This window comes from Chelonoidis abingdonii, chromosome 6, assembly GCF_003597395.2.
Source record: "Chelonoidis abingdonii isolate Lonesome George chromosome 6, CheloAbing_2.0, whole genome shotgun sequence".
Taxonomy (NCBI): domain Eukaryota; kingdom Metazoa; phylum Chordata; order Testudines; family Testudinidae; genus Chelonoidis; species Chelonoidis abingdonii.
This window is the reverse complement of record NC_133774.1, coordinates 131874584-131899193: the sequence shown is the minus strand read 5'-3', so window position 1 is coordinate 131899193 and position 24610 is coordinate 131874584. Positions and strand designations below refer to the sequence as shown.

General features: G+C 46.0%; 1 protein-coding gene across 1 annotated transcript in view; it reads right to left on the bottom strand.

Annotated features, from left to right (window-relative positions):
* Positions 1-24610, bottom strand: part of LOC116824774 (metalloprotease TIKI1-like) — a 103293-nt gene that overhangs the window by 70183 nt on the left and 8500 nt on the right. The window contains exon 2 of the mRNA XM_032780316.1: positions 19271-19831. Within this exon, the coding sequence (XP_032636207.1) occupies positions 19271-19831 (561 nt within the window). The remainder of the gene's footprint in view (positions 1-19270; positions 19832-24610) is intronic.

Here is a 24610-nt window from a genome sequence, read left to right as displayed (position 1 = left end):
CATTGACGACGACGCTCTTCTGAAGGTATTGGGAAGAGGCACAACAGGCTGCACAGATGTATTTCTTACTCGTTGTTTTGCATCAGTACAATAATTTAGTGTTCAGATTAGCCCCCTTTCCTTCCAGTTGGAAGGAAAGAATTTCACTTAATGCACTGCATCCGCCACTGCTGTGTTGTCAACGCTCCCAAGGTTTATTGGGTAAAGTCCCAGCTCTGGAGTAATGTGACTGCATCAGCAGCCCAGTTTTCATTTTAAAAATAAGTTTGTAACCATCATGACTGCAGATAAAAGCTTGGAAACAGGATCGAAAACCAGAAGGCAAGTAAAAAGAAGCCAATATCTATTTTTCAAAAATCTTATGATTTTTAAGCCGTTCTCATGATTGTTGTGGCCTGACTCATGAGCTTTGAGCACTTCGAGTTGGCAAGACTGTCAGTCATGTGGCTTTTGTAGCTAGCTCAGCCTTAGAACCGCTAATGAATTCACAGCACAACTAGTCATAGCACTTTAAATGAAGGCAATCAACTTGAAACCCAGGGCATTAGGGAAGAGGTTATCCTTGATTCTCAGCTCCTACACCTGTCCTGGAGCCCCATGCTAACATGCTGTGTCAGCATCACATTTTCCTCTCCCAGGAAAGTCCCACACAACCAGAGGAAACTGATTACAGGCTCAATTCACCATTGCCCTGAACTGTGCACAGTCAGCCCAGCACATTAGTGCAAAGTGGGTGTTTAACACTAAGAAATCAGTAGGACAGTTTTACACACATGTAAATGGCTGCAGAAGGTGCAGGGTGAAGAGAAAGGGGCCTGTCTACACCCAAGGCAAACAAGCTGAAAGAGAATTAAGTTCTCTGACCTCCCTTGGCACACAATGTTCTCAGATCCCTGATCCTGGGATCCCCATGACAATTATGCACGGCTTAATTTTGCACAAGTCAGTAGTGCCACTGAAGTCAGTGGAGCTACTCACACCTGTGAACTTAACAATATGTCTGACTGTTTGCAGGGTCAGGGCTTTTGGTGTCACATGTACAGTTAAAACACACACAGAGCAGTGATGTTTCAGTGGGCACTGGCTCTTTAAAATTAAGGGTTTTACTTCAAAACCAGGTGTCTTCATTTTAAATACTGCTGAGCAGCTGTTAATCCGGACACTGCTGAAGTACAAGAGAGACGTTTGTAAGGTTATACCATGCTATATGGGTTCACACGTTTGCAGGATTGAGAACTTATTTTTATAGCACTTAGTAGGCAAGCTGTAGCTCAAAGTGGCTTTACTTCGGGTTTGTCGTCAGTGCTATAAAGGGGTGCAATAGTTATCTTGCTGCAAAACCCTGTGCTTTGTCTTCATTGCTAAAAAGAACAAATGCTGGGTTTTACTGAGGTAAACTAGGCAAGGTGACCCACCAGCAGGTGTATAGTGTGGACCTCACTTAGCTACCTCACAGTAACAGCTACAGAGCGCTTGTCTCCACCAGGATTCTAGAGCAGGATAGCTAATGCACGCTGGATGCCCTGCCCTGAAAATACCGCTTTTTAAGAAGTGAAGACAGAGCCTTGCTTAAAGGGTGAACCCTCAGCGTTCTGACCATACAAATATGTATTAAGACAGGGCACTGGACAGAAAGTAGCTGTTTTCGATTTCTGCTCACTCGGAAGTGAGCTGCAGTTGCAGCTGTTACTATGGGCCATACAAAGAAAGCCAGGATAATAAGGGAGCCATACCTGGGAGTTATATGTGGCACCACCTCAGACACAAAGGTGGTTTATAGACCATAACATACTTTGCAAATTGCCAAGTACCTGGAAAAGCAGAACATAATATAAATAACCAAGTACGCCTTGTGATGCAGTATCTCTTTCTTTGGAAATATTCTATATCACACTTGACATTCTAGTAAATGTACTGTAATATGTTGTATAAAAGTGATGAAATTTTGGTCACAAGAGGCCTCACTGCAATATCTGGCTATTAAACCTTCAGTGAGAAGTGAGGTGAGACCAACAGAGGGGTTATTTAAAAGCAGTCTACCAATAATTAAATGGGGCTTACCTTTGTTTGCCTTTCTAAGCTAGATAAAGAAGGCCTGGTTTATCTGAACTGCTTGCTTCTTCCTTAGAAGTATCAAGAATATCAGCTTTGCTCTGTCCCTAGCTCCAACGGAGAGCCTTTGGGAAGTCTCTAGGAAGTTTAGTGCCAACAGCTTAGCTGAGGGTGATGAACCTTTAACAAAGACTTCCTCTATTCAAAATGTTAATTAGTCACTGATGTTACATAGGCATTAACAAAAACCCCACTTTTTAACATGGTGACTGAAAGTCCCTCCCACACTTAATAGCTCATTGGTCACTCTCTTGGCTCTTGCTGTCTTACCGTTTTGCTGTTTTGTCAGCCATTGTGGAGTCTGCCAGCCAAGAACTGGAGCTATTAGTGTGAAAAACGGATTTGGGGGAAGAGTTTCGGGCCATCTTTATATGTGAAAAGGGAAAAAAAAAAAAAAAAAAAGGCAAGAAATCATTTTTTACCCTCACTTTGCAAGTCACCTCTAAGAAATGTGTGATCTGCAGATTAGTCAGTGAGAGTCTACAGTATTTCAGATGGTAGCCTGACAGGCACTCGGTGGATCTGGCTACTGAATGAATAGCGTCCATCGGTGGCTTGAAACCCCTATGACAGCAGCCTGCATGATGGGGTGAAAGGAGGAGGCCACCTCGAGTTCAGTGCTGCTGCCTCCCACACATCAGCCTCCAAGGACAGGCTATTGCCAGGAAGGATTTGAGACGGTAGGGAGGCACCCCATGAGAAATACTTTGAAGTATTATCTCAGTCACTCCACTAGCTGTAATCCAGGTATAGGATTGTTTTGTTTAATGAAGACATCAGCAACGAATGCAGCTGAATACAGTTTAACCACAAGGGTGGCCCAAGACAATGCTTACGACCCGTGGCTAAGATGGGTTTCAGCCACAATGCCCAAAACGTTGCTGGACTTTTTCTCACTTTGCAGCAAAACTGCATTCCATGCCAGTTCAGCTGCACCCACAGTCAGCAGAAGGGGTTTTCTGACCAGGCTGCTGTCTCTTTCCTCAGGCAGAACACAGCTCTATGGCTCTGGTTCACAGATAAGCCAGTTAGCAGGCAGATGCCATAAGACAGCAGTACGGCAGGCAGCAGCCTAAGTAAGGGAATTCTAGTCTGTGAATTGGTCTGGGTGGAGCACTTGGCAAGGCCAACGCTGCCTTCTTCTGTGTGTTAGGACATGTGATCCGTATGGGCCAGGTGACCGACCTCGAACTGGTTGAATACTTTGGAACACTGCACTTTAATAATTAAATAGCAATACGACAGAAACACTTGGAGGCTTTGTGCAGATTGGAGCCTCTAATGTTTCAGGCCCTGAGAAGACCCAGGGCCCGCCCTGGCAAACCTACCGTCGGAGAAGATGAGAGAGTGAGTGCTGCAGGGCCAGGAGTGGACAGATCAGAGAAATGTTTGAACACTCAGGCACCCTCTCCAGCTTTGTCTCCAGTTTCACATGCATTTCCTGCCATGCAGCTTTGCAATCAGTAAATCCAAATCAAGAACTACACACTCTGCCAGGCAGCTCCCCACTATGCCCCACCCAGTTCCCTACCACCACAACCCTAGGACTTCTCTCCGGCACATCCCTCTTCTAAGGCAATGAGCCTACAGAGGCTCAGCTGGTAGAGCTGCCTCAGATGGGGATTCAGCCCTGGAACTGCTTTCGGCTAGCAGGGCAAAGCCCCCCTCATAGGCACGAAGGGGAATGAGGCTTGGGATCCCCTCCAGGAGGTGCCAGAAGACTTGGACACCTTATAACATTGAGGAATATATGAAAGGTGCGGGAGATGGTCAAATAAATATACATTTGACAGGCATTTCTCACCCACCCTTCAATTGTATAATTACATAAAGGCTTGATTAAATAGAGTGATGAAATGACTTGCCCAAGGTTTCATAGTGAATCAGTGGCAGGGCTAGGAGAGTGAACTCGGCCTAAAGTAAGCTGGTGCTACCCCCCCACAAGCCCCTGGGCCAAAGCCGGCCTAACACATGGGGGGGGGGCAGAGAGAAGGGGCTGACATGTTATTTACAAGTTTGTCAAAAACTAGGAGCAAGTATGCATTGCAAAGTAACATCACTTGCACCAATCTGGCTCCAGTGGACATGCCAAGTGAATGTAATTTACACACTGAGGGGGTATGACAGGAAAAGCAATGAGGATGTGGATGGAAGCAGCTCACCCACATCCACTTTACCTCACGCTCTCCTGTTTATGTCCCTCTGGAATGTGTTTTCCTAAGTCCCAGCTCCTATTTCCCTACTCCAAATGCTTTGCAATGCCCCCTCTCCACTGTAGCTGCTCCTGGATGGCTTCGAAGCCTGCTTGAGCGATCCTCCAAAAGAAAAGCCTTTGCAGCCCGACCCACGTCTGGATGGATCTCTTCCCCATCTTAATTCTACTCCTCAAAAATCACATGACTGAACATAAGATGAGTTGCTCTGAGTTAGCTGACACAGAGAAATGTGCTGGCTTCAGAGACCACAATCTGAGACTCAGCTGGGCTTTAACTGGTTTTTATTCCTGTCAGTAGCTTGGCAATAGGAAGACACCTTATTTCCCCCTGCCACTCTTATCAGATTCTGTAGCAAATAAGATATGGGACCGCTTTTACATACATAAATCAGGCTGAAGCAAGTGCAATTCACCACCCCCACTAAACACAGCCCTGCTTTCAGGAAGAGGTATTTCCAACAGCATTAACTATAATCTTCAGTTCAGCTATAAGAGCCTGTCAATAAAAATCTCTGCTGGAATGTTCGGTTGCCAAGATAAAGAAGGTGTTATCTGTAGCTAATCTCCACTTACTTTGCTCCCGAGACTAGGGTGCACAAGACGAAAGAGGAACTATTACAGGGGCAAATGCAATTTGGAAATTGACCAAGTTATGTACAGGATGTTAAAACCACCACATAATACTCATAGCACTTAAGGGGAAGATTGAACAGATGATGAGTCTCCAGGTTTCCATTACGCAGATCTGTGGCTAGATCCTAGATGATGAATTGGCTGGCCTCAAGAGACGGATGAGGATTAAGGGGCAACGGAAATAGAAGATAAACCAGAATTTGAGCAGACATGCACCAGTGAAATAATTGTGAACACAGCAGCAGGCATTCTTGCTTGGCTGGTGTTAAATGAAACCTGCGGCACAGATTTTCATCCCAACTTCACAGCAAATGTTTTCTAAGCTCGGTGATATTAGGACTCCCCTTTGAATTGGTGACAATGTTAGAGGAAAAAGAAGAGAGGTGCTGAAGATGCAAAGAAAGTCTTTAAAAACAGCAGTGAAAATGGAGGATTTGCTATTGCCCTCTGTGGTGGAAATGAGAACTGGGATGGATTCTCGCCTATCTGCAAAATCCCACAGAAAGGTAGGAATGGCCATGGGAACTAGAAATCCAGACCCTTCCAGCTGTGTGTGGGATTGGTATATATTAACACGGCAACAACAGTGTTGATGTGAGCCTGCGTTCTGACCTGGTCATGTTCCATCCTCAGCCTCCCCACTACACTGCAGATTATCCCAGCCAGACACAAGAGCAATCTCTTAGACGAGGGGTCAACAACCTTTCAGAAGTGGTGTGCTGAGTCTTCATTTATTCACTCTAATTTAATGTTTCACGTGCCAGTAATACATTAATGTTTTTAGAAGGTCGGTTTCTATAAGTTTCTAATATATATCGTATATACTCGTTCATTAGCCCGTTCGTTTATATGCTGACCCCCCAACATGGATAAATAAAAATAACAAAATCTGTATGACACTTTCATAAGCCGACCCTATATTTCAGGGGTTGGAAAGCTTTGGCTCCTGGCCCGTCAGGGTAAGCCGCTGGCAGGTTGGGGCATTTTGTTTACCTGGAGCATTCACAGACACGGAGCCCCTCAGCTCCTAATGGCCACGGTTTGCCGCTCCCAGCCAATGGGAGCTGCGGGAAGTGACGCCACTAGGAGCTGAGGGGCTCTGTGCCCGCAGATGTTCCAAGTAAACAAAACGACAGTGTATTAGATATTCAATTCAATGATTCCATAGAGTTTAAAATCATCAAATTTTGGTGTAGACCAGTTTGTTACACGCTCTTTGATGCATCACTTTTTTACTAAAAATATTCAGCGTATGAACGAGTATATACGGTAACTAAACTATTGTGGTATGTAAAGTAAATAAGGTTTTTTGAATGTTTAAGAAGCTTCATTTAAAATTAAATTAAAATGCAGAGCCTCCCGGACCGGTGGCCAGGACCCGGGCAGTGTGAGTGCCACTGAAAAATCAGCTCGCATGCCGCCTTTGGCACATGTGCCGTAGGTTGCCTACCCGTCTTAGACTATGTCTACCCTGCAATTAAGCTCCCGCGGTTGGCCCATGTCTGCTGACTTGAACTTGCGGGGTTCAGGCTGCAAGGCTATAAAACTGTGGTGTAGACATTCAGGCTCGGGCTGGAGCCCAGGCTCTGGGACCCTCCCTGCTGGTAGCCCCTCAACCCTAGCCCTATTCTGGACTGCCCACTGGACAGCTCTGTCTGTGGCAGATGGGCAGAGCGAGTGGAGCTTTGAAGCAGCGGGGATGCAGTTTTGCACTGTAAGTCTCTTCTTAGCTGTGACTTCCCCTAGTGACAGGAATTTGTCCCGGTTCTCCTCTTTCAAAATCTCATGGGTACTGCATGTTAAAATGACTGCCCATTGGAGGTTTAGTGCAGCTTGCGTTACAGACAGGTGAACATCCCTTTCATTCAACTCTTCACTTTTCCCCTCACGCTTTGCATGTTATTGTGGCTGATACCAAAGTTAAGCTCTAACATATGCCGGCTGAATGCTGGCTCTGTGCTCTTAAAAGATTTTTGGAGCTCTAGCAGGAAGTGCATGCATGCCGGCACTAGGACTGCCATTCACATGAAGCAGAAGGCTAAGATCTTGTGCCTTAGTGGTCCTACATGTTCACTCGTTGGTATTTGCCTTTGGATTTTTAAAAAAAAAAAATTGTGGAGAAACTAAAAGTTCTTGCTTAGCACTATTTCCCAGGAACCCCAGACTGGTTTCATCAGGACAGTCGGTGCTGTAAATACATGTGTCTACGTATTCCATGCAAATGAACTAGCATCAATGCAACATTAAAGCTGAGAAATCAAGCTGGGAATGCAGAGTTAACCTGAAAACTCAGCTCTGATTCTGCCCCCTTGTGCTTAGGCAAAAAAAGGGCATGAGCCCAAAATATATAAAACCCTTCAGCTCACCTTTAATGGAAACTATATTTTAGATCTAAACCAGATGACAATGTCTCTTTAATACATTTGCTACTTGCGATACACACTTTTCAACCAAATACCACCCGGGGTGGTGTAGGGAGGAATAAATAGCTCGTAGTTGAAGGACCGGAATTGATCTACTTGATCAGCAAAGATTTAGAAACTGGATAACTTCCAAAGAATATCCATGTGTTGTTCAATTTCCATTTAAGTGTCCTGGGGTTTATTTGGAATCCCTTCAGCATCTTGCTGACACCTGTAAATGTCAGGAGATGATTTGCAAGACAAGAGTAGAATCTTGTGTGGCATGAACTGATCCTGAAGTGACAAACATGCCATACCCAATAGGGTGTTTTAAGAGTCTGGAAAGGAGCACTGGCCTGGGAGTTATCCAAACCGGAAAGAAGGCTAGGTTCAAAACCATGGACTTGGGAACAGCACTGCTTGCATTTCCCCACATCTTCTTGGGACTGTTGCTGTAAATATGATACAGAGAGTGCACAAGGACATTTATGCCGGTATGTTAACATTTGTTTTACAACTAAAAAATTGAGAAAAAGTGAACGTAGAATTTTAAAGGACTTTTTCAAGTGCCAAAGAGCCAAGGCTTAACTCTTATACAGTTCGTCTAAAAGAAGCAACTAAGGTATAGGTCCATCAGTGGACTACTTGCGGCCACAGCTTATCTGGCAGACAGAAAAATCGCATCAAGACATCTCTAATAGTTATAAACCAGTGGTGTTAAGCAACTCGCCTCTTAGGGTTAGTTCTGGCCCACCTGATCTACCTATCCAGTCTGCACTGCATATTCAGATGCAGCCTCTCATTTAAAAACAAAGACCCAGGTCCCCAGTTGGTTTCAATTGACACTGTTCCATTGAAAGCAATGGAGCTATGCTGATTTGCACCAGCTGAGGATCTGACCCAGCATTTCGGTTTCTAACCTTTGCTGTGAAGACAGCTCGCCGCATGTGAGCCAGTGCTGACAGCCTGAAAACGGGGAAAAGGAACCCTATCTCCATTTCACTGGGCTGAACAGAAATACACTGAGGTCTGACTTTCATCAGGGGCAGCTGATCAATACAAAGATATTGTTAAATTGGGAGCAGTGGAGGTGGAGTGGAGGTCAGGACAACTGAGCTGACAATAGATGGAACAGAGAGCTTTAGATAGGAGAAGAGAGTGACAAAACTGGGATTACAGAGTTAAAATAGCAGAGCTCCCTTGAGTCCAGAGGAGCCTCACTGATTCTAAGGCCAAATTAGACTGGAAACGCTTCAGGACTGGGACGGTAGATTTGCACAGCCTCTGATCCTGATTGGGTGCTACTGTAATACAAGGTATGTTTTCAAGTGCAAAACACTACAATACTGAATAGCATCTTCCTATCACAATAAACGTACCTCTCAACCCGCCCAAACAATTAAAACTGCATTTTAGAGTCAGCTATTTCGAAGGTTTAGCAACACTTAGCGCCACTGGCTCTTTGAGAGAGATTTTGAAGTGGCAAAAATGAACTCTTTACCTGGTCCCAACCCTTTAGACTTGGAAATCAAGCTAGTGTGAATCCACTGCTATTGTCAAGGCCAGTTCTAAATGGGACTTTTCTGGAGTCAGCTAGCCAGCCAGTTCATTGTGGCACATTTTGAAAGCTAACAAGAAGGGCCGGCTGTACCTGCATGCACAAGAGAATTTAAAAGGGATAATTACTAGGTAGTTTCTTTCCATCGGGGCCTAAAATGTCCATATATGCGTCACAATCACTCAACAGTGACAGGGTTCTTACCGTGGCATTAGCCCGTACACTACTGCCTCCTCCAGGCTGCGAGCATCCGCATGGTTGGTCTGAATCACCTTTCTCCTCAGATAACCATTTCGTTCACCAAAGTCGATAGGCTAGTTCTTCAGCTGCAGCTGCGAAGGGGTGGGAGCTCCAAGTCTCAGTCCTGCAGCAGGCCCCCCACCTAATTTAGAGCAGTCTGGGGACTGCTCTAAATTCTGCTTAGCTGCCCATGCCCCCAAGGGGCTATTTTAGCAGCCAAGAACTGTCTGAGCACAGCAGCGCTATTCCTACACCCCCTTTTTCCAGATCAACCTCCAAAACAGTGGTCTGGGAGGGGATAGTGTGAGGTCACTCCAGTGGCTCTTTTCAGTGCCATCTGGCAAATCCCCTTACTTAGGGGGAATCCTGAATGGACGGTTAAGCCAGCTTTACAGCCCCTTTGCACAGCCGAAACAAACAGAGAGGTCAAGGATCTGGTCCAACATCCTCATGAGAGATCATCCAGCATGTATGTTTTGCATCAGAATAGTCAATAAAATCAAGCGGATCACTACAATCCTGGGCACTAATGACTGGCAGGCAACAGCAAGTTGGACTTTCTAAAACAAGGAACACTAGACTGTCTCAGATAAGAACCTGCCTTATTTAAATGTGGTTATATTTCATTTCAAACACTATCATGAGTCAGACACTCCCAGGACAGAGAAGAGTCTCGAGTAATGGATGTGCAGGCGGGTTACTTTTAGAGACCTCTCTAGCCACTGGCTCCATTCACTAGCATGGTTCATGCACCTCTTTTTAACCAATGTGACTATAACCATCCCCCAAACTCCGAAGTGGCGCTAGTGTGACTGGCCTCTGAACTATCACAGGATCCCGAGATGTCAAAGTGTGTAATCCCTGCAAGTATCCGAAGCCGGAGGAGCGTTTGTGGGTGCTCACATGCTATGACTAATGGCAGTGAAGAGACGAAAAAATGCCTTTATCAAGGAGACCATAGCAAGCTCATAATTACTGGAAGTTATGAAAACATTACACTCCAGCTAGCACAAACTATAGGCTACTTTTTGATGGCACATCTTCACTAATCCAAATGGAAAGGGACCCCTCCGGATTCAAAGCAGCCTTTTCAGAATCCAAGTGGCTCTGAAACTTTACCAGAGTTAAAACGGCCTTGGCAGGCAGAGCTGGCTGCTGGATTGCTGAGTTGTCACTGGTTCACTCTTCATCCAGAACCTGGGAGAAATTTCCCTCCTTGACCGCAGCGCTGGGCTGGCATTTTGAAAGCTGTCTTGTCACCACAGTAATGAGCTCAAGATCCTGGTTTGATCCAACTGGCCAGGATTCAGTGCAGACTGAAGAATCCAGCCTGGAAATTGTAGCTCTTCATGTCAAGCTGGACTGTCCTTAATGACAGCTGAGTTTTAGAGAGAGAGAGAATTGGACTATGGTCTTCCAGTGCCTTCCCACAAATTGCCCCTGAAGGATGGACAAGCTCTCCTAGCCGCAACTGACTAAGAAAGAATTCTGGTGCATCTCAGCACAAAGAACCGTGGGCTATGCCCCCAGACATGCTGTGCAGATGCTTGGCTCCAGGTCAGACCAGGTGCCAATCATGTAGTAGTAAAACCATGACCTAGAAGTGCCCCCACCTCTACTATTTTTGCCTCTCTGGGACTGGTCTTGAACCCCTGACTCCGGTTTTGCTTGAGTAGGCAGGGAGGTACAGGCTGTTAGCAGGAATGCACAGGTAGGCAAAGACCTGCAAACTCCTCCTAGAACATGCTTTGCCCAGAAAAAGGTAACAGGGTTACACAGAGTGCATCACACCCAGTGAACCACTCCAATTCCTAACTACGTGGTGTTTGCTAACGAAGGGTACGTTTTCACTGTAGTCTGAGCACTGGGTGCGAGCTGACGCACTGCAAAGCCCTGCCCACATCACTTTGTCCTCACTGTCACTACGCTCCTCTGTGGATGTTGCTTGGACTTCTGGGGGTACATCCCACAGTCTTTGTGCTGCAGTAAGCAGGATCTTTCCCAGTGAATTTTGGGAGACCTTGTCTATCTATTTGGGCACAAGGGCGGGAGGGGGATTGCGGGAAGGCATTGGAAAAGAGTCAGCACCCATGTGATTTAGGTGTATCCTCACTGCAAAGCGGGCAGGTTAAATAGGCACCCAGACTCTAGCCCACACCCCCAGGATACACAGCAAGCTCGAGCTGAAAGCATCACTAAACTTGGATGAAATAATTGTGTGTGTAGATGGGAAGGAGGTGAAAAGCAACACCCAGGTAAGAACCTAATCCAGACTCACAAAGGCCAGACGGGCTCAGGTCAGTGGGAGTTTCACCTGCACTAAAGATGCAGGATTGGGCCCAGACATCAGTAAAAAGGCTTTCATCAGCATGTTATGTAGAAAATTCTGATGTGTTCAGTGGTGCATTTGTACAGGATTATGGTTGTCTTTTAGTTCATACAGCTTCTCATGTAAACAACACGGGAAAACAGGAAAATGCCATCAGTCCTCACATAAAGTCCAGATATGAATGATTCCTTGAGGTCTAGACCAAACTCTCAGAAATGCAAGTGAGGAGCATGGAACAGAACTGATATAATGTGCTGCGTTCCCTTACACACATGCTAACGACACTGCAGAGCTTTGTGTCACAGGCTGAACAGACTCTTGAACTTGCCTGTTTCTCAGCTGAACCAAATATGCTTTGAAACGTGTCTGCTTAAAAGGAGTTTAGAACACCTCACCCTGCCAAATGCTGCATTCCTCATTCCAGTGAGTTTACAGGCCAGCGACAAAGCAATGCATGGGCTTTGAAGAACTCCAGGCTCTCCTCAACAGGCACAAAGGATACACTGCTCCCACCATGAACCGTAGCCATCAACAGGGTCTCTGTAGTTCTGAGACCCTTGAGTTATGAAACCTCACCCCAGATTACACCAAAACAAGGACTGTGATCATCTCAGCAAGAACAGAACAGGTGGCTGTGCATTAAGAAGGGTTAAAATAAAAAGGTTTGCTGGTAGCAAAGAATTTTGTTTGACAAAATCAGTCGGATTCAATGCAAAATTTCTACAGTTGGGGCACCAGCAGGTTTAAACTTCTGCAGTTCTTATGGCATGCAAAGATGTGCCAACATTTTTCGCATTCATTCTTTTAGGGCACTTTGAAGAAAGAAGTGCAAATGACATATACGAGGATCAAACAGGATGAAAATCAGCCATGTAACAGTGAGTGTACTGAGAGTACAGATTCTGTGAAAACCAGATATGGAGAACCCTCCAAAAAAACCCAAAACAGGTTAACAGAGAAATACACAAAAGCTGCCCAAACAAAGTTCTTCGCTGGAATGTTCCCTTAATGCCTTTAGCAGATGCCCTACATAAACCAAACCTTAAGCAGTACGTTTTTCAGCCAAGAATTAATTCAAGTTCTGGCCAAATGTAGCAACCCTGCTAATCCTATTAGAACAGTGTAACCAGATTGTGAGAAATTTACAAGGCTGGCTACATAAATCTGCCCTAACACGGTTATATGACAGGATTGTGATTACAATAAATCTCAAACCTAAACATTGTTAGACACTTGGCTGTCGTTGACGGGACTGGATTTAAGTGGCGTGGATTGCCTCGCCAGCCTCTCGCTGGTTTCAAATTGCATTGGCAACTGGGGAAAGCTGCTCCCAAATACTTGTCTGTTCACATTTGACCTTTGTACACTTAGCAAAGATAGCGCTAAGCCTCATGCAAAGAGAGGGGGAGTTCTGAAAGTTCTAATTGGGATATTGTCTAACACAGGCTTAGATCAACTGACATGCCCCTCATCGGATTCTAAGCTCCATTCTCATTGACCCAGTGGGCAAACTGAGTCAGGAAGCTACCTGATGCCTCAGTGTTTATATTCCTAGTTTTATGCAGTCTACAAGTCAGCTGCAGACTTGTGCTTGCACCATTTTGTCTGCCACTCAGAAGTTATTCTTTTGAAAGTGGCACCAAAGTTACCTAGAAGCTGCTTGTGCCATTCAGCTCAGAGCACTTCAGTGAAATATCAAAGCAGCCCAACTGTTTTCCTACTAAGCACATCACGTCTGAGTATAGGAGCCCAGGAGAGAAGGCAGATGTGACACACAGAGACACACTCACAGGCAGTACAGTGTTTAAAACTCCATTTAAAACCATCTCCGGGCCAAGACGGCGATGCCATGGGAGTCCTGATCCCAAGCTCATTCCATGAGACAGCAGAAGCTGGGAGCACAGTCAAATCTCGGAGGAGAAGAAAGGCCGTTAGGCCACTCTCATGATGCCCTCTGGTGCTCACCAGGAGTACCATGGGGAGGCTCCAGAAACAGCAGCATCTTGCTGGAGGGAAGGTGGCTGTACTGTGAGGTCCTCACGGCAGACAGGAGTGAGGTTCTAGGAAGCCATGAGGGGCAGGGATCCAGATTCCCACTCCACGCTGGAGTTCCTCTGTGTTCTGGGAAAGACCCTTTCCTTTCTAAACAATGGTCAGTCACAACCCAACTTCCTCCAGCTTCCCACTGCACAGAATTAACAGCCTCAGCGGACATTCTCTCCCCGCCACCCAGCCCCACACACATACACACAGAAACACTGGCCACAAGCGGCCTGACAGGTGGTACCTTGGGCTGGACTCAAAAGCTGCTCTGCATCCAGTGGCCCAGGACCAGCAACACCTGCATCTACTGCAGATCAGGGCATTGAGCAGTGCGCACTTGGCTATGGATTAGCATGAACTAGACTCCAGCAGTATGCAGACAATGCCTGAGTCTAGATCACCTTCACCGCACACAAACAGCACCACCTCCCGGCTCTCCGAGGGCTGGGGGGAGATCTGCCCCCCAGAGGGTGAGCACCTGGCTGAGGCTGCATGCTGGGAAGGTGGAGGTGATGCTGAGAAGGGAGAGGAAAGTGCTTTAAAGCACTCGCCGTATATATAATGCCACACTCTATTGAGGGTGTCTGTCCTCAGATTGTCAGAGCAGTCAGTTTGCAGCCTTGGTACCCCCTGCTGCAAGACATCCAACCAGCCAGGCCTTCAAACACTGCTGTTATTTCCCACCTATAGGTGGCTGGGAAATGCTGCTCTGTGGGTAGGATTCAGTCGCAGCCACAGTGAGCCGCACCATCGTGACTTCTAGGGCTGATTACTGCAATTCTATGCACCTAGATAGGAGAGCAGTGATCTTAAAAAGCCCTCCATTTGGTTCAGGACACATCATCCACTGCCTAGCACTGAAGGCGGCTGCAAGCACTTTGCCTCTATGCTCCCCTCCTAACACTTACGACCTGTAAATTAACAGGTCACATTTGAAGTTCCAGTCCTCACCTTCAGAACCATCTGTGGAATAGGCCTAAAATTACCCCAGGGATCATGTTACCTTGTACCATCATCCCCCCCGCCCCCAAACACACACACCAGCCAGTGACTCTGTGCATTCTCGGGGTACTATCAATCCCAAGGCAAGGCTTGTAAATGGAGCAGACAGAACTTTCCCACTGACTGGCCCATCAGCCTGGAACTCATCGCCAGAAGAGATAAGAATGACCCAAATGTCAGTGCCTGCAGAGCAACATGCCTGAGCCATGTCGTCTCTGACCGAACATTCCCATGGCGTCTCCGCCGACAAAACCCCCCAGCATAGCCCAGCCCTGATGACAGAGAAGAAAGAGAAAATCGTATCTTGATCTGCTCCTGCAGTCTTGCTGGGAGTTGGTCAGATGACACAGTGATGGGTACTCTGTGGGAATGTAACGGGTAGACAGAGAGAGACAGACGCAATCACTGTCTCACATGTTCTGAAGACTGTTTCCACTAGGCAAGTGTTTGGTGTGCCAAGTTAATTATTAATTTTAATCAGGAAATACAGTCCATTGGAAACTAGTTTCTTAACTGAACAAGTACAAATCCTGGCAGCTTTAGATGTGAACAGTTCAAATTTGACAAGAGCAAAATGTGCAGAGCTGGTCATTTTAAAGTCTTTCCACAGAATCCAAGCTCTCATTTAGAACAAACGAAGCGTCTAGCCCTTCTGAATGCAGAGACTGCAAATCAGTGACTGCATTCCTCTTACACTGAGGCAGAGGTGCAAACTGTCAAATTTAGTTAATAATGTCTTAACTGAAGTCTAAGTATGCCAACATAAATGCAGACACTTAACCATTTCCCTGCTGAGACACCCAGATAATGTCCTGTCTTCTGTGTCTAGACATACAGGCTATGGGCTTATCTACACACCAACTGGAACCATAATAACTGAATCTGTGTCACAGACATGCACTGAAATAACTACAGGCGTAAATTAAACCAATTCAGTTACTTCAGTTCCAGCCTGTGTGCAGAGAAGCCCTACTTCCTGATGTTCCAATCAGATCAAGGAGGAATTGTTGTTACAATACATGCACCTTCAAGCCACACCCGAGGTGCGGAACACTACAACATCCCATTCCAAATAGTGTCCTGTTTAACCTGTTCTCAAGTCTCCATAGTGAGGGGGCCTCTATCAGCAGCCTTGGTAGATTATTCCACCAGCCAATTTCTCTTAAAGTCAAGACCATTCCCTTAACATCTAACCTAAACCATTCCTTCCTTAGCTTCAGGCCATGCATGGCTCCTTGATCTATCCTTTTCTGAGATCCTTTGTTTGAATTGCTATCTCCAAAGGTAAGTTTGCATTGTGGTCTTGCACAGCGGGAACTGACACAAGAGTTGAACTTGCCACCTTGGAAATTAAAGGCAAACGTTTTATTAATAAAATACCTCTTTGGAGCCAGTGGATAAAAAGCATTTTCTTCTGGCTTGGTATTGTAGATGTTGGATGGATGGATCCAAAACAAAAGAACTGATGCCCAACACTGATTGACACTTCAAAGTTTAACTGTCTGGATCCAAATCATTTCTCTTCCCAACGCAGGCCCTGATTCTGCAATGACTGCAGTCCGCATCCTTACAGGGGATTGCGCCAAGACCCACAAGGGGCGAACTTTTAAACAAATGTGGTTGGAAATGGCATGAAGGGTGAAGGCTAGAAAATAAATGAGACAGACCAAGTGTGATGACTGTTTCAGTCTTTTCACATTCACAGAAGTTACACAGCGCTCAGAAAAAGCAAAAGGAATAAAAAAAAAGACAGAGCACCACCGCAGGGCTAAAAGCGCTATACAGAGTACATTCAACCCAAAAGTATCATTTCAAAGCAGGAATGGCAGCCCAAGTTAGTAAAGAACAGATGCCTTTGGCAAATACAGTATGACAGAGCCATAAAAATAACGATTAAGAGGAAGTAGGAAGAACAACCACAGCCAAAGAGCATAACCTCTCAGAGAGTGAGGGCTAACTGATTTCTCTGCACCCCACGGTTTTCTCTTTGCAGTTCGAAAAGGTGATGCAACATCAGAGATCAAGGTCTCAAAGGAGAACAACCCCAGACATTCAATTACAATACCAAGCCAGTACCTAGGGAAAGGGTTCATCTGAGACTTCTGTGAATACTGAAGAGCACAGGACCCAGCTGCTAGAAATGTACAATTCATATCAGGAATTCCCTCATCCCCGATTGTAGGCCCAATCTGCCACTCCAAAAAGAATGTATCAGGAAGGAAGGGTATTGAAACACTGGTGTTAACTGGATGGGAGTTGAAGGAGGATGGGGAAGGGAGCTATGCGGGTAATAGGAGGATTCGGAAGCAGCCAAACCTAGGACATAGACCACTGGGGAGAAGGGAGATGATGTGGCGAGGGGGAGGCTGGAGGATATGGGGAGGGAAGCTGAACTGGAGTTCGTGGGCCCTTAGCAGAAGCCCCATCAACAAGCCAGCCAGCACTGCATCATCAAAGAGTTGCTGTGCTTCCAGAGTGCCACAACAACAGTGCGGAAACATGCAGAACTAAACACAGCTCCCTCTGGGACAAGAGGCTAACACCGTACCTGTCCTTCAGAAAGGTGCTAAGGGTGACCCAGGGAGTTATAATTACAGGGTAGTACAAACAAACAGCAACAGGGGTTATAAAACACAGACTGCACAGGAGCATAACACAATATGAACAAACTAGCAAGGCTTCTGCGTGGGTAAATCATGTCTCCCTGACCTGCCTGAATGCCATTAAAGTAATAATGATCTGCAAAGAAAAAATGGGGGTGGGCCCTTATTTGCTTTTCTATCATGTATAAAGATGTGGTGGTGGTGGTGTGTTTCTGTCTCTCTTTTTCCCCTGGAAGACTATATGGATAACTGCAGCACTAACAGGATCATGATACCTCGGTCCTCATTCAAGTGACACATGATTAGAGGAGGCACGATTTTAGTCTGCCTGTTAAAACCAAGATCTGTAATTAACACACAATTAACACAGCTGCCTGAACAAACAGTCAGAAGAAAGCTCTTGTGCTAAAGATTTATAGTATCACTAAAGCCCAAGGGTCAAAAAATCATCAGGCCCTTTAAAAAAAAAAAATTGTGTGTATTATATACACACACACATATATATATATATATATATATATATATATATATATATACACACACACACACACACACACACACACCCCCTCAAGAGACTGTCTTAAAAAAACACGGTGGTTTTATTTTTTTAAATACTACATTTCGGTTTCTTTTCTTTGCCTTCTGGCGTCTGAGTCTTCAGGGCACATTCTTGTCACATTTTCAAGCTTTTCTCTGCAACCACCAGGCTAGAAATACACTGTTTTTTGTCTAAGAAAAACTGAGGTTCTCACAGAATCACTTGATTCTAGCAGCTGGGGCTTGAAGAAATATCTTGAGATCCATGATGAAATCATGAGACCGGGCAATACTGAATGTCACACCACTGCCCAGAGAGAACGCCTACTCCGCATGGCTGGACCCTCCAGGAAAACCCTCCCACAAAACAGGAAAGACTGTGTGTTTATGGTATGTTTGAGAAGACACATACAAAACAAGCAAAAATACACTTTCTTTGAAGGGTTGATATACTCAGGGTGAAACCTCGGTCCCACTGAAGTCAATGGTGAAACGCCCATTGACTGCACTAGGGCCAGCCCTTCACCCCCAAACTTTTCAGCCTTCTTTGTTTACCATAAAGTGGCAAAGAAAGGGCACAAACTGATTTTACCCCACTGCAAGTCACCTTGACCAGTGCAGTGCATACAGGAGAGACAAAGGATGCAATCAGACAGGCAAAGTCCCCAATCGTGAATTAAAAATTGCTCAGAGATTAGACTAAATGGCCAGTTCTCAGCAAGGAAGGGGTTAATAGTGTGGTGCCTGCATCAAGCAATTTAAAGCCTTGTTGTGCCCAGCCCTGGACAGGAGTCAGGGGTAGGGAGGGGAGAAGTTGCCAGGAGCCCTCACCTCAATGCTCCGAGCAGGGAAAGGACGTGGGTTTTTCCACCCACACTAGGGCCTTGGCTACACTCACACTTTACAGCGCTGCAAGTTTCGCGCTCAGGGATGTGAAAAAACACCCCCCTGAGCTCTGCAAGATCCAGCGCTGTAAAGTGTCAGTGTAATCAGGGCGGCAGCGCTGGGAGCGCAGCTCCCAGCACTGCACGCTACACCCGTAAAGGATGTGGTTTACATGCAGCGCTGGGAGAGCTCTCTCCCAGCGCTGCCGCTCTGACCACACTCCGGCAGCGCTTTGAAATTCAAAGTGTAGCCATACCCTAGGACTAGGCTCCCTGATATGTGCAGGGAGGGGACAGGACGAGTCCCACACAGGGACCCTGCGCAGAGAGACGGCAAGGAGTATCACAGTAACTGCACTGGCTGGAGCACGTGCCTGCTCGGCCACTCTTTCCCCTCTGCCATGGCCCCACTTGAGGGCTGTGCCTCCCAGATCTGTGTTCACAGGTTCTCCAGCAGAGAGTCCCTGTATTCAAATAAAAAGAACAGGAGTACTTGTGGCCCCTTAGAGACTAACAAATTTATTGTAGCATAAGCTTTCGAGGGCTTATGCTACAATAAATTTGTTAGTCTCTAAGGGGCCACAAGTACTCCTGTTCTTTTTGCGGATACAGACTAACACGGCTGCTACTCTGAAACCTGTATTCAAATATTTGTCCTTATTAGACAGCCTCAGAGTCAGTCGCTCCACATCAAACACCATTTTCCTCTTACCTGGGAAAAATTCAGCCCATTCAGTGGATGGCATTGTTCCTCCACTTTCTCCACAGCCCCGGTCTGCTTCCTCAGGCGCTCGGCTTCCTGGGCCAGGTAGAGATCCAGGACAGGGACGCCACGTGACTTAATGTCCACCTCAGTCAGAGAATTCACCATCAGCATCACCCAAACAGGTCTCTTCCGCTCCCAGTTCCCAGCAATGGCGTTGAAGAGATAGTCAGCATAGAGCCCTTTGCCCCGCTGGTCCGGAGTCATCCACGAAGGCATCATGAGCTTGACATACTCCAGGTGGCGCTTGAGCCGGCGGTAGATGTCCCGGGGGAGCACGTCCTGGAGGTTCTCACCCTGCGGCAGCAGCTGGCAGCTGGTGAGTGCAGAGATGGTGTAGGGGTCCGTGAGGTCCAGTTCAAAGTAAACAATGTGGCTGTGCTGGAAGGCCTTCTTGGAGTTCTCGGGGATGAAATCCCAGACCCGGGTGTACGGGACATGGATGGTGCCAAAAAAGTAAGATGGGGGGTCTCTCTTTATAGTCCACAGGTAAGAGTTAAGCTCGCTTTGCTGAAGGGGAGAGAAACACAGCCCAGTAAATGAACAATGGCCTGCAGGATGGAGGGGAGGGGAGGAGGGTATGGGGAGCAAATCACATAGTGAGGGAGAGGAGAGAAATACCTACGGCAGTGACATATGCCATAAATAGTTACATTCTTTTAATAGGCTCTCCCCTCACACCGGCAAGTCTGCACCCTGAATACAATGGGCCACATGACATTGCTGGCCGGTAGAGTTACTTTCGGTGCCCACAGGAATGGTCTCTCTTTAAAGGAAGACAGTCTTGCCTAGTAGATAGAGCATGGGGGCGGGGACTTAGGAGACCTGGGTTCTATTCCTGGCTCTGCCCAGCTGGGAGGAGTCACTTCACCTCTCCATGTCTCAGTTTCCCTGTCTGTTAAATGAGGATAATGAGACAGACCTCCTTTGCAAAGTGCTTTGAGACCTACTGATGATCAGAGCTAGGCACTATTAACAACAGGGGACCAGCAATGCTTTTGGGACTATGATTGTTTTTTCAACTAGTGAGACTCCTTTGGTAGTAAAATCCCCCCTCTCTTCCTGCGGGTGTTGTTTCTTTTTTTAAACCCTAAAACCCCATTTGCATTATTTTTTAAAAATAAAACTAGTGGCTCTGGCCTCTCCATCTCACAGAAAAACCCAAGCAACAGAGACTTCAGCTCTGCCCTTGGTGACATCACTGCCTGCAGATACCGGACAGGGAGTGGAATCGAAGTTAGCCAATCTCCATGGAAGGCACTGGCACCCCACCCATGGAGTGGGTCAAATGCAGCCATTGTTTTGGTGAAGTCTTGTCGCTGCCACTATCTCCACCCTCCAACCTCTCCACCAGGAAAAGCCTGTGGTTTTAGCGTCCATGGATTATTTCTGAGGCCCTCCAGTAAAAAGGAAACATGGCTGGAGACAGAAAACTTTCATCCAGGAAACAGCCTGGACACAGCTTTTTGTGATGCAAATATGTTTGGTGAGGGAATGCTCTTGCCAAGCTTCACATCCTTGGAGAGCCTCTGAGTCAGCACGTAACATGAAAAGTAACAGGCAGGTGGAGAAGGAACAGACTCGGCGAATATTTGGAAACAGGCTGCACAGGTGGCTGATGCCCATTCCCGACCCTGTGGTGTAACCTACCTCACTCAACACAGCTTTGGGAGGAAAAGGCAATTACTTCAGAAGACAAAAGAGGAAGCTAGAATGCTGCTTGACAGCCAGACCTGGCCCACCATTCCAAGAAATGTTTTTTGAAATAGAGAAAAACGTTTATATTTCTTTTTTTAAAAAAATGTTGTTTTCAAATGCCTTCAAAGTCCTAACTGCACAACTTTGTTACTTTAGTAGCAACAAATCTTAGAACTAGTTCTGAAAACATCCTGCCCTGTGGTGGCTTAGATTTCAGTGTCTGGTTCTAAGACTTCACTGTTTGTTTGTTTTAACAGAGAATGATTTAAAGTGTTCCCCTGGAACTGCCCATAACATCTCAAAGAATCCCAGAGGGTAATGTTGTATCAAGCCTTTGAGTGGTCTATGGCATGACAGTAAATATACACGGAGTCACCACATCTCCAGCAGCTTCACTGAAAGATGCTGTGCCAGTTCACCACCAGCTGATGAGCGGGCCCAGGTAATCTACAATCAGAGTACACAATGGGGTCTGCCCCGCTGTAAGAGGCACTCTGCAGGCAGAGCTGCTGCTCCTGATCGCCCACAAGCCGGGAAGCACAAAACATCTGGAATCTCCACCCCATCCCTGCCCGGCAGGAAGATCTGGCTATCAAATGTCTGGCTCCAACAGGGGCATCCAGACACTCAGTTCAAACATATGGTCAGCTTTCAGCCAAAAGATAGCTCCAGAGCTGGGGTTAGATTGAAGTGTGCTTGGATGTTGAGCTTAGATGCCTTGCTCTGGCTGGTAAATGCAGAACAGGCTCCTTAGAAGACGTATTGGAAACACATTGCCTGTGCATTTCTAGTGGAAAGGCTAGGGCCAGAAGGGTTAATCTGAAAGATAATTCCACAGTGGCTCATCCCAGACAATGTTTTCTGAGAGCATTCACTGTCGAACACAGCTCCAGATCATAGCACTCCTCAGCCAAAAACTCCAGCAAGTCCACTTTACTGTCACCCAGAGGCTAGGTCTCCAAATCAAGCGAGGACTGCAGCGTTCTGAGGCAAAGTTACATGCATCCGAAGAAGTGAAAGGTGCATCCCACAGCTGGCATGGCACACTGGAATATGTTACTGACACACATGCCACAAAACCCACTCTATCGCTGAATCAGCATTTTCTGGCACGTTGGGATTTCTCCAATTTCTCTGTCCTTGACTCCCTCATCCTGCAGGAAGCTAAACAAGAGCAAAAGGGTCCTGCTGGCCTGAAGGAAGAGGCTAGAAAAATACAATAGACCATGCGCTGCTAGATGGGGAAAAGAGGAAGGACAGGGCAGGGACATGAAAAGAACGTGAGGAAAAGACTATGGAAAAAGAAAGTGGAAAAGGGCATGAATGAGGAAAAAGCAAACAGAGAAAGTAGAGTGGGGAGGATGGAGAGGATGGTTTAATAGAGATGAGAGAGTTGATGTTGGCCCTGCTTTGAGCAGGGGGTTGGACTTGATGACCTCCTGAGGTCTCTTCCAACCCTGATATTCTATGATTCTAAGAGGGGTTTGACATAGGGAAGGGACAGAAATATGTAAAGTAATAACTAACAGAAGAGTGAAAATAGACATGGAACAAAGCCCAATTTAGCACTTGTCCTGACTTTAGTAGGCACATGTCCATGACCCCTTCCTGAATAGGAAAGTTTTTCTGAATCCAACGATTTTAATGGAATTTAAGCACAGGCTTTAAATTAAGCATGTGGGTTAGTGCTTTGTTGAATCAGGATGGTTTGATGAATTAAGACCTAAGTGAGGTAAGTGCCGTGAACAGAAAGGGGAAGTGAGAAAAGATAAATGTAACAGTAACTGCAATTAAACAGAGAAAACAAAACAGACAACGGAAAGAGAAAGCCAGCAAAGCTGGAGGAAAAGCTGCGCCAGGAGACAGAAAGGAACTAAGAACACTAGTAAGGGAGGTCATTTTAAAATGAATCTGAGGGAAGTTTGATGGCACAAGCACTGGATTTTCCTTTACACTGAGTCCCCTCTAAAGTAATTTACACTCGCTGTAAGGTCTCTCTGTGTTTCCAGAGCAGGCTTTAGTGCAAGGAGAATCTAGTCCCAAGTGTTTAAATATCAGGAGAAAACTGTGTAGAATTAAGCCTGGAAGACCAACAAGGAGATTTTCAAACTTCCACTCTCCTTCCATGGAGATAGGCACCTAACTGCTATTGGTCCCTTAGAAAATCTCCCCCATCCTCCAAATGGTTACGGGAGAACTTCCTGGGCAAGGGACTGTGGTTCTGTATCAGGGGAGGTTTGGTTTGGAATAAGTGTTGACTGGGTGTTTGCTGCACTGCTGATGCTTCATTTCCCAGGGCTTTTACAGTCATTTTGATTTATTTTATTTTTGACTTAATGAGAATCCACTAATCCAGGATGTGAAATCTTTACAAATGGGCTACTCATCTGTGGTAAGGAAAGAGGCTTTTCCCAGGCAGACCGTCATCAACTTCTGCACAGTCTTAACCTTCATTAAGAATGGGATGCTCAGGGTGCAACTTGCCAGAGTGCTCAGTGTTGACTTAACCCTTCTCCCGCTGAAGTCTATCAGAGTTTTTACTGTTGACTTCAGAGGTAGGGAGATTTTCCAAAGCACACATCATGGGCCTAAACTTTCGAGGGTAAGATTTTTTTTTTCTAAATGGGTGCCTACATTTAGGCATTAAATACATGGCCTTATTTTCCAAAGCGCAGAACACCCAGCCACTCCCATGAAAGTCAATGTGATTTTCAAGTTGATGAGATCTCTTTAAAGAGTGTAAGATCCTTTTACTCACCAGCATTTTAATTTTATAGGTGACTAAACCAGTTATTACTTAATAGGAAAATGCAAGGGAGATGTTAATATCACAAATGGAAATCAGAGAGGCAGAGTGACAAGAGGTGTCACTTACTAGCTGCAAGCAAACAAAATGACAGGAGAGCAGTCCTAGCTATGAATGGGGTTGAAAGGGCATCCTTTACTTTAAACAGGTCTGATCTTGTATGTGACAGGCAATGCACAGGAGGAGCCAAAGCTAAAAGGAATCTTAGGGAAAGAGTTGCCCCTGGCTGGCTTAAAATTTCATTGGCTCAACTGATTACCGAACAAAAGCTGCTGGAAGGCTAAAGCCAACATGCAGAGAGCCGAGCTTTATCTGCTGGAACATAAAGGGTGACAGTGAGCTTAAGCCAGGATCATAAACAAACTCACCAGAAGCATAATTGCCATAATACTCACATACTCTGGGAAGTCCAGTGGCCTTTAGAAAGCAATCAGATACTGAAAGTACATTATTGTTATTAAAGAATTATTTTGCGGTAGCATCTACAGGCCAAACAGATCAGGGCCCCCACCATGCTAGGCTCTATACAGACAGAGTGAATGACGGTCTCTGCCCCAAAGAGTTTGCAGTCTGTAAGTACCGTGTACTGTGTTGGAGAAGCCAGCCCCAGTTATGCACTTAGCAATGGCTATCACCCAGTCTCAGATGAGATCTCCGTGCCTAAAGAGTACTTGGATGTTATTACAGACATTTCTGTGCACTAAACAGCAGCAAGAGTTATTACTAATGAGGGCAGGCTGGGCCTCCACACTTGTCTCTGAAAACTATTATGGGATCTTTAATTC